The 11,225-nt window shown below is 40.8% G+C and overlaps 1 protein-coding gene across 1 annotated transcript; it reads left to right on the top strand.

The window, feature by feature from the left end:
• Nucleotides 1-937: 937 nt before the first annotated feature.
• six2a (SIX homeobox 2a) lies at nucleotides 938-4,726 on the top strand. The gene is made up of 2 exons (XM_018695281.2): nucleotides 938-1,851; nucleotides 3,392-4,726. The coding sequence occupies exons 1-2, from the start codon at nucleotides 1,292-1,294 to the stop codon at nucleotides 3,702-3,704; spliced, it is 873 nt and encodes a 290-aa protein (XP_018550797.1). The 5' UTR covers nucleotides 938-1,291; the 3' UTR covers nucleotides 3,705-4,726.
• Nucleotides 4,727-11,225: the final 6,499 nt, after the last annotated feature.

The following is an 11,225-nucleotide window of genomic DNA, read 5'->3' as shown; positions in this document are numbered from 1 at the left end:
TTTCTAAACACAGCTTTCTGTACTTTTTCTTAAGCTTAAAGTCTTACTTTTTTCCTTTTTGTTATTATTTGTAAGATCACTTTCTTGGTTACATTTAGTGACATGCAGTCTGTTTCTCCTCGGCTAAACCACCTGAAAACTCACTTCCTATTCACAAATGACCGTTTACAAATTTTTACAACTTACAAATAAACGACAGATCAAATTTATCTAATTAGATCGGATGTAAGAAATCATAAATCGCTGCCCTCTCCGGCAGAATTTGTCTTTTTTTTTTTTTTATTTATTCGTTATTTTATTTTTTGCTTGATGACAACCACCATAAGCAGGGCGGGTATTTCTTTAGCGAACTTTTCATTAAACACTCACATCACTCGTCATTTCGCTTGTATGAAACGCTGAACGCGACTAACTTTAAAGTTCCAGGCGTTGGTGGAAATCTTGATTGATATGTGAGAAGCTGCCAGGGGGCATGAGGACACACACTGCAGCGAGGGCTCTGTGCGCTCTGGCGCCATCCTTCCCCCAGCCGCGGGATCAGCGCTGCATGCATGCTCTGCCTTCTCCACACTCCTCCCCCACACCCCACCCACCTACCTCACACACACATACACACACACACACACACACCTCCTACACCCCCAAGCTTGGCGCTCTTTGGCTGCCCGAGGTGTCTGTCAACGTGAGGGGAGAGAAGAAAAAAAACTGTTTTAGAAGAAAAATCTGAGCAATATTTCTATTGGTAGGCGGGCTGCTCGTGAAGGGAACAATCGGGTTGACTTTGCCAGGGAGCCACCTCAAAGCATATCAGGTTACTTTGAGTGACAGCGTAACCATGGCAAATAATTTGACTAAGGCTATTGTCTTATCCTCACCATCCCCGGGTCAAATAACCGACCAATCAGAGTTCATATAATCGCTTGTCTTGCCAGCTTAGAATAATATTATTAAAACGAGCCAGCGAGCCCGGTCTCCGGGAGTAGGTTATGTTGAAACGGCATAGAAAAGGTGGAGGAGGACGGTGGAAGGAGTAGCAACTTTCTCTCTTTCTCACCAACTTTTATGAGGAGTTGTCGCCTGGGGTTTTGCATGGCTGAATGGGCTTGAGTTTATTCCTCAATACGCAGTTGGATATTACCTAACCTTGGTCAGTTTAAGTTTTAGGCTGCTCTTTTTTTGGGGGGACCTTTCTGTCGCTTATGGACTTAATGCGTTTTGATTTAATGTGAGACTGAGTGGAGAGACGTGGAAGTAAGGCACAATATAATCTGTATTGGTTTACGTTGTCGCCATGTCCATGCTTCCGACGTTTGGTTTTACGCAAGAACAAGTGGCGTGTGTCTGCGAAGTCCTCCAACAAGGGGGGAACATCGAGAGGCTGGGGCGCTTCCTCTGGTCGCTCCCGGCGTGCGAGCACCTCCACAAAAACGAGAGCGTCCTCAAAGCGAAAGCCGTGGTCGCGTTCCACCGAGGGAACTTCCGAGAGCTCTACAAGATCCTTGAGAGCCACCAGTTTTCGCCGCACAACCACCCGAAGCTGCAGCAGCTGTGGCTCAAGGCGCACTACATCGAAGCGGAGAAGCTGAGAGGCCGCCCGCTCGGCGCCGTGGGGAAGTACCGCGTCCGGAGAAAGTTCCCCCTGCCCCGCTCTATCTGGGACGGAGAAGAGACCAGCTACTGCTTCAAGGAGAAGAGCAGGAGCGTCCTCCGAGAGTGGTACACCCACAATCCGTATCCATCTCCGCGGGAGAAAAGAGAGCTGGCCGAGGCCACGGGACTCACCACCACGCAGGTCAGCAACTGGTTCAAAAACAGACGGCAGAGAGACCGAGCAGCGGAGGCGAAGGAAAGGTAAGAGACACTTAATCTTAGAATAGGCTCATCTAGTTCTTTTTTTATTATTATGACATCGAGCAAAAAATAGCCAGAGGTCGTATTTAAAACAAAATGTTGCTGAGTCATAAACAACCACTGTTACCACTGTGCGCTTAAGCAATATAATTTGCTTATCTACCTCAATGTATTGCATTGACCAAATATTCATATATATTCAGTTAACTAGTCGCCCCAGTTCTGTCCGTGTATCCGCGTCCATTTGTGACAAATTATATTAGAAGCAGGCACTTTTTCATACTTTAAGGTTTTAGTAAACTCAAGTACTGTTTTTATCTTTGTGATAATTGTGCAGGCCGTGCGTAAAAGTTGAAATGCAGAAAATTAAAGGGCCGTTGTCAGGTAAATTACAAGGTTATAAAAGCTGCATTTACCCCACTTTTATGTTTTAGTAATCACACTTATTATAACATGAAATCTGACTTTCATGTTATGTTAAGATCAGAGAGGGAAAAAAATAACTTTTAACCCTCCAGATACTGGGATGAGCACATGTTTTTTTAAAAAAAAAAACAACAACTCAGAACACGGCTAAAAGTTGTTTTGCGGTTTAATTGGTGTGACGGGCTATATATCCTCCATATCAGCCCAGTTGACATTTCATTAGGAGTCGTTTGTACATTTCAAAGTTTGGAAATTACACAGGCAGGCGTGCAGAGGGGTTTCGGGAGACGTGTTTTAGTCAGGTGTTCGCTGGGGCTGGTGTCTTCTTTCACCCTCTGGCCACTAATTCGGGCTGAAAGCTCCACGTAAATCATGTCTTCCCACTGAGAAAAGCCTTACTCACCACTGCAAACATATGAACTGTGCCATACGTAACACGCACACGTTCAAGCCATAATCAGGCCTGTCATATTCAGATTTCCAAAGGCTTACCCACTTTGCTGGGCGTCTTCACCCACAGGTCACATGGGGTTAATTAATTTACTATAAACACAAACACATAATGCAGGTTCAACAGACGGATAGATTTATTGTTTTCACCACTCCAGCCATTTACTGTAACTCTGTGCACGGCTGTAGTGAACTGAGCGATGGCCTGTAATTATTTCAATGACTTACTAATTGTTTGCACCTTGGTACACGTACGCATGAACGCGTTACTGATTGATGCATTAATAAATCATTAGACTAAGCATTTATACTTGAATGAGGCGTATTATGGCTATTGTTAATATGGCGCAGCCTAATTAATATCCCAGTGCACACAGTAGCACGGACAACACTATTTTTGCTTAGTGTGTGTGTGTGTGTGTGTGTGTGTGTAGTTCTTAGAGTTTTTGTTCAACTATTTAAACTGTTTATTTACATTTTTTGTACTTTGCATATTTGGTCCTCTAGTTTAAATTTAGTGTAACCAGGACTGTAGATAGTTTTTAAAAGTTTCATAACTTGATAATTTCTTACATATTTCCTTCCTTGCTGCACTAGTAGTATGTTGCACCAGTTTTTATGTACTTACACCAGACTAAAATGTGATTTTGTTTTCCATTCGCAGAGAAAACAACGAGAACTCCAACAGCAATAGTCACAACCCATTGACTTCTTCCATGAATGGAAATAAAACTCTATTGGGGAGCTCGGATGACGATAAAACGCCCTCGGGGACACCGGATCACACGTCTCCGAGTCCGGCTCTGCTACTCGGCTCAAACACCGGTTTACCGTCCCTGCACGGCCTCGCGCCCCCGCCGGGACCCAGCGCCATCCCGGTACCGAGCGGTGCAGACTCGGTGCACCATCACCACTCGTTGCACCACGACACCATACTGAACCCTATGTCTTCTAATCTAGTGGACCTTGGCTCTTAAAAAAAAACGGCACAGAAGGGGGACAGAGAGCACCGTTTTATTTCGTTTTGTTTCCTTTTTTTCCTGAAAAAGTAATTTTCAAGGTGGCGTGAGACGAGCTTCAAGCACTTACGGCAAAGGTGCAAGACAGACTGGAACACTGCGAAAACAGCCACCGTAACAAATCATTTAGTCTCATATTCAGTCTTTTAAGTCTTTTTAAACAAGTGGGGAAAAATCTGCCAGTGGGCGCAGATACCTCCACTTATCCCCAGATTAAACTTCCGCTTGTTTCGGGGATTTTCTAGAAACAAGTGTCAAGGCAGAGCACTTAAGACATTTTCGAAATATACTTAAAACAGTCGCCATTTTCTCACCTTACTGGCATATTTTCTCTTAAATTCACCTAAGGACAATATAACTCGAAAGATGAATTAGATTTGAGGTTATATGGCTTGTTAAACCGGATCATTTTTGCAGTAGTGGTGCAGACAAAAGGTGAGGTGGATCTAGGTCGGTTTAGGTGGGGGAAAAAAAGAAGAGGAAGAAGAGAGAGAGGAAGGAAGGAAGAAGAAAAAAAGAAAAAGTATTTTACCGGAATGTAATAACGTAACATGTTATATTGTTGAAAACAATAACAATAAAATGTCTTAATTCTTGTTACTATTACCGTTGTTATTTTAGGGGTTTAGATATATCAACAGACTCCATAGGCACCGAATTAAAGGTACCCCATCGCCTTTTTGTTTACATAGGGTTTTCCAAGAGAGCCATAAGCAATTTTTTTTTTTTTTTTTTTTTTTTTTTTTTTTTGAGTGGGATGGGGGGAGGTGATGGGGTATGAAATTCTCAAGTGTCTTATAAGAGCCGTGATACGATGCAATATCTTAATCTCTTGATATCATTATTATTATTATTATTTGCATTTTCATTTGGAAAGCGACTGCATGTAAACTTTGCGATAAATGATGAAACATAAAACGATTCACCTATAGTTTCATATACCCTTTACAATAAAAGAAAAACAACTACATGGATTAAAATCGAGGATTTCTTTGGTTCTGAATTATTCTTGACATTTTTGCAGCAAACCAGTCTGTGTAGTTTCTCTCCTGCGGGTCACCTCGTCACATCTTTTTAAACCACTCGAGATGGGTGACATTATAAAATATATATATATTTAAACAAAGCAAATATTCCCACATTATAAATGTTTTAGAGCAGCTTCAGGCAAATATCAATTTTGACACAATCACAGGACGTTTGTTTGCTGGATAATGTGTGTGCATTTACTTTGAACTGATGACTTTTTTAATGAATCTATTTTAACAAATCTCACTTTGAAAGAAATAGACATATGTTATAGACACAAACTATAACTGGCTCAGATCCATGCTTCACTGTTTCCCCTGGCTTTTCAATGTGCACTGAACCGCCAGTTTCCTTAATAACGTTAGGGAAATGTAGAATCAGATAGCATTACCAAGAAAAAAAGAGCTCTTAGCCTTTGACACGTATGCCTGCTCTGAGAAAGGGAATATTGTCCTTTATGTGTGGGCAGTCCGCCGGCGTCCACGGGTCGATATCGCGGGATTATCTACCATCTAATCATAAATGCTGCAAGGGAAGTCGTTAAGGAGGATAACTATCTGTCTCTTCCCATTCCCCACAAGTCTGTTCCAGGCTTGTGTCCTTGGCTTTTGCAGTTAAAACTGAAATGTAAGAACTGAGTCTAAAGAAGCTGGGAATATGTGAAAAGAAGAAAATATGCAGTGAGCAGCACACCAATGTTATGGCCTTTTTAAAGCTAGAGATCTTATTTTAGTATTCTTAAACTGGTTTATTAAAGGAGAGGGTTTTAAATACAGATTGAATTATTTCGTTTCTGAATTTTATTTTTGGCTTTTTATGAGCATGTGAGTTTTTTTTTTTCCCTATAAATGATGACTTGAGGTCAAAGTTCAACTGAGTCATCATCGCTGATGTTAAAATGACAAAATGAGAGACACAGAGAGAGAAAAGAAAAATATCGACACTCAATCCAGTACTTTGTAAAAACAACACAAGTCAAGAGACTGAAGCATGTGGCGTGTGGCCATTATAGGCAAAGCTGGGCGAAATTTATACTTGCTTTCCCAACCGGGAAACCTTGATGTTCAAGTGATGACACCTTATCTCTCCGCGCTCGGCTGAGGAGAACAAAAGTGCCGTAGTGTTTGGCAGAGAGGGAGAGGGAGAGAGAGAGAGAGGAAAAAACACAGAACTGGAAACGGGCGTTGAAAGAAGACACTTTGTTTGAACAGCTTCAGCCGTGCAACACCTTCAGCGACCCCCCCACCTCCCACCCCTATCACACACACCACCACCACCACCCCCACCTCTGCTGCCCAACTTGTAGAATAAACCAAAAACAACGACTTTTCTGCCTTTCATTCTTTCATTAGTAACTTCAACACTCTCCTCCTACTGCTCTTCTCTGCATCTGTGTCTTCCTCTAACGCAGTAATGGCATGCTTCTGTGCCACAGATTATCTTTTTGCAGTTTATTATAGCATTATTCATTTCACAGCTGTCGTGTGGTGTACCTGGAGTGTTTGTGGAAAGCAGCAAATTTGCATAATTACAAACCATAATTCACAGTAATGGCGACTTCAAAGATTTGTTGTATCAGCAAAACAAGCGTGGCCCGTCCTAGTTGACTGGATGTTGTTTTGGTTCACGTACAAATGGGTGGAGAGCTATTTTCTTCTAATGCGTGGAAGGAGTATTATGGTTGAGTAATAAATTGTCTTATAGGCCTGGGCGGCTCTAATGGGAGTGTAAATATGAAAAGTGCAGACAAAGAGTGTGTGAACTGTGCCCGCACCCCCGATTCTTAAATGCGCACCTTGTTGTGTGCAGCAGCTTCTGGCGCATGGAGGTCAATCACACGTGCAGCTCGAAAGCCCCCACGCTTTCTAATTAACGAGGGCTTATGGGTGCATATGCGTCTGCTCAAAAGCGAGCCTATAACAGCGGCTTGTGAAGAGACATAACACGGAATAGTTGGTCTCTCCCCAAACCAACTCTGTAACCTCACAAAGAGCTGTGATTTTCGTCTCCTCGTACTTTCACTCTCTCCTGTTTCCCATAAGGCTCGGATTGTGAACTTGAACTGGCATTGTGAGTGCGCCATGTGTGCCCACCGGAGGGGGAGGGGGAGGGCGGCTATTAAACGTTGTTTGGGCAGAAGATGTTAGGAAAATCCGCCAGTGTTGAAGAAAAGGCCTAACAAGGCGCGCTGGTTATAAACGCTGATTTGATTCTGCCAAGCAGGCTTACTGGAATAATGGCCCTCTGAAAGCAGCAGAGGAGTCCGGATAAACAGTTAGACAGGTGTGAACTCGTCGTGGTTTCTCGCACAGATTCATCTGCAGGCTATTTAATCGCCTGTCAATTCACCAACGGGTGAGGATGTTGCGGATATTAAACGTCAAGTGTTCAACAACTTTAGGCAAACAGTCTTGTAGAAAAGAAGTTAATCCCACTGTGCCTCAGGTCAAAAATCATGAAGCAATCAGGAGAGAATGTTGAGTCCTGGCCTTGTGAAAATCACATCCATTCACTTTTATAGATCATGCAGCAAACGGTTTGTAAGAGTTAAATTGTTCTGACCTGAGATCTGTCTTTGATAGGCCTAATCAGTGAATACTTATCGTCATTATAATTACATCACTGCACAATCATTAGCACAGAGTGCGCTTTACACACATTTTCATCCTATTTTAGTAAATGATAGAGGTTTGATGTTATTTGTTTTCCATATCGATTAAAAAAAGAGCGAACAATGCGAGGATTTCATATTAAATACAGGGACTCTATGTATCCGCATGGCTACCGCAGGTCATAGCAGCTATTATTGCATTGCATTCACGTGCATTTTTACTACGCTATTTTATTTACGTGTTATAAATAAATGACAACAATTTTCATTCTTAAAAAATGTTTTTGTTGCAAAAATGGCAGCGAAAGAAATTCTCCTAATTTTCGGGTTTGGTCAAGCAGATGGAATTTGATTTTAAAGTTTCTCGTCTATATTTAGTTGCGCTAATAGAATTAAATCTATGGAGCCGTCATTACTATTTTTTTCTTTCTTTTTTCTTTGTTTTTTTTTCCTGCTGCAATTATTTGCAGCTGGCAGGTCGTTTTCTTTTTAATCGGGCAAAAAATAAGTGAAGAGCTAAAAAATAAATAAATAAGGAAGAGCAGCACAGCCACATGAAGGCATCTATGTTGTCGCGTTATATTAATTAAGGATTAATTATTCTGTCAGGATCTCTAGAATAAGTAGTAACAGAAACGTGCATTAAAATGCAAGTATTTTAAGTATAGCTGAACTGGTTAGGCTCCAATTATTAACTTAGATTTTATGCAAGAGCCTATCGATAAACTTGATAATGATGCTCCGCTTCATTGAAACAGTAGACATATTAACAGCAGGGAAGACTGATAAATAATCACTGCAAGGACAGTGGGTGATCATATCTGATAACAATGACCAGTGAGTGACAAATCGCGTGTTGGATCACTGTTGTCAGGTAAAAATCTTGTATCTCCAGAATGTCGTTTTTTTTTGCAACAGTGTTTAAGTGAATCTTAATGCATTTCATTTTCTGGCATTAACCAAATTTATTTTATTGTGTTTGAAAAATTGTCTCATCTCAGTGAATGAACATGTCATCCTTTAACTTATTTGATGCACCAAAATCACCAAAATAGGATCCAAGTTTTTCACCCGATATCATGATATGATCAGTACCAGATACTCATTCAATTAACCAGGGACTTTTTGTTAAGTGATGTTAACACCTGCAGTAGAAATGTTAGGTACAGTGTTGATAGTTGTAATGTGACGCATTATTTGTCCCAGTGGGGAAATTCTCTTTTCACTTAGACCCCCTTCAGGGAGGTCAGAGGTCAAACTTTTATAGCAGCAGCCCCAGAGCTGGTTGATATTCACAGTATTGCTCAAGGAAACTTCAGCAGAAGAGAGAGGATTGAACTCAGGTCCTCTGGGTCATGGATGGTTTATCAAACCTCCAGTTTAAAGATCAGATCTATCGGCCTTTAGACAACTCAAATTATTTTATAGGCAAGATGCATAGCAAGTGACAGTGCTGTGATTCCAGGCTTTGTCCCAGTTAACTGTCAAAAATGAAAGGCTGAGTGAGGATGATACAGTACACAACAGATTTTTCTGAGACAAACAGTGACACTAAGTGTGAACAGTTAACGACTCATGCCACTTGTTGGTTAGAGAGTGTTGGTGTCTGTGCAGGCAGGTTAGTGAAACAGCTGGGATTAACATTACTGATATTCTACGACTGCAAAGTGGAAAGTGAGTCGAACGACACAAAGAAATATAAACTGGTTGCACCATTATTATAGTTAATTGCTCACTGTAGGAGCTGTAGGCTCCCACAGCGACACAAAAGGATGTGTACCGCTTTATTTAAACCTCCATGCGTTTTAGTTTTAAATGAAAGCCTGAGCTTTTACTTTTAAAAAAAAAATTGATGTGTCATATAGCATGCGGCAGTCGCCACTCCTTTGGCCCAATGTGTTTATCATATTCACTTTTACTGGATCTGAACTGAGCTGTACATCAATAACTTCAGTTAACAGTTAGTGAGAAGGACAAACTCTTCCCTCCCCTGTGGTTGTAGGTAACAGCAGACTATTTATCAACACAGATGAAACTGTCATGTGGAATGAGAATAACATGTTTAATACTGACATTCCTCTTTGATAATGTAAAAACCATGGCTGGATAATGTAAGAGCCACAATTGCATTGCCAGGAGGAGGAGAAGCTGGACAGTAAACATCTTGCTCTAAAAGATAACATACCAAAATACACGTAATTTAACTTCTAGCTTGAAATATTTAACCAAGCTAAGTTGTGATTTTGTGGCATCAAATATAACACATGTACAGAATATAATTCTATTTTTCGTGTTTTTCCACAGAAATTCATATTGGCATTAACGTAAATGCATTAAAACGTGTGAATTACCTACCTTATAAAAATTAGTGATTTGTGTGTATAAAAAAATATCCAAAGCAGGGTGGAAAATGTGTGCTGAGCAGAGAGAGTTTTGGGCTGGACCTAAATATAACATGGATTCAAACATAACTGAAAATGGCTCACAGACTGTCTGTTTTTGGCTGATATGGTCACACTGACAGACATACAAGAATAGCTGACACTGTACACATGTCCAAGCCAAAAACTATGAAAGAACACCCAGGCAGATAGAAGAACAAAATCAAAGTTCATCAGTGCTATGATGGTGGTTTGTGCTACAACAATCGTCGTTCTTACCCAAAATCAACCCCTGTATTTTGAGGAAAGCTCAGACACAAGTGAAGCTCTGAGTAAAATATAAACGTTAAAGCCAGTCTGAATGCTAACAAGCCCCAGCACCAAAAATTTAAAACACAGGTTGAGAACCTGTAAACACTCCAAAATTGGTTGTTTACATCAGCAATTATGATCAACTGGAACAAACTAAATGCTTTAAACTATCTGATTAGTAAAAAGAAATGTAATTTGTTCAGTCCACAATTACACATTTGGCCTTTAAATTACTTGACTGACCTATGACTAATTAATGTTGTGAACCTTATTGTAAATAACAGGACTGCATATAAAATGAATTTTTAAAAACTTAATAGAATGGTCAGTTGTTCACGGTACTGTTAGCAATTCTTGCAACTCAGAATACAGGCAAGTCTAACATGTAAAGCCTCTTCTTTTGGTTTCTGTTTAATTTTATGGTGCTTTGAGGTCAAACACAGTGGCATGTTTATTGATGAGCACATTGATTTCAGCCTGTCCTCTGCCATTACACATTTTTGGTGTATCAGGTGTGTCCCATAAAACAGGATAAAACAGTAGGGGGCTTGGGGAGCGAGGAGGAGGAAGAGGCGGAGGAGGAGGGGGGTCGGAGGGGGTGCACGGTGTAGAGTTACGGTCAAAAAAGAGAGAGAGAGAGAGAGAGGGATGGCCAGGGGAGTATGAGCATTAATGCACTCCCTGTGTGCTGGACGCGTACTGTTACAAAACACACACACATACGCACACCGCGGGTGCCCTTTGCTCGAGTGAAAGGTCACCTGGCAGACCAAGTCCTGAGACAAGGAGAGACATATCAACAAATGAAGAGTGCAGTTAGAGTGAAATGTTTAACTGCTTTGGCTTCAGTAATACACATTTAATTTAAACAGTACAGCAGTGAAAATGGTAACACTTTACTTTAAGCCCCCCTATTTACCAGTAACAGCTAATAAACACACTATAATGTAGTTATACATAGATCTAAGGACATTTTAAGGTGTTTATTAATGTACAATGTTTGTGAGCAATTATAGATTCATTTGAAGACATAGAAATGATTACAACTATTTTTTTTTACCATGTTGTTATTCATTGTCTGTTTATAGACCAGCTTTAAGTGGTTATGGGTGCCCACAGGAGGAGTCAAAACAAAGTCCTTATAAC

Source organism: Lates calcarifer, linkage group LG16_LG22, assembly GCF_001640805.2.
Source record: "Lates calcarifer isolate ASB-BC8 linkage group LG16_LG22, TLL_Latcal_v3, whole genome shotgun sequence".
In the NCBI taxonomy this organism is placed as follows: domain Eukaryota; kingdom Metazoa; phylum Chordata; class Actinopteri; family Centropomidae; genus Lates; species Lates calcarifer.
The sequence above is the reverse complement of the archived record's forward strand: the minus strand, read 5'-3'. Positions and strand labels throughout refer to the sequence as shown.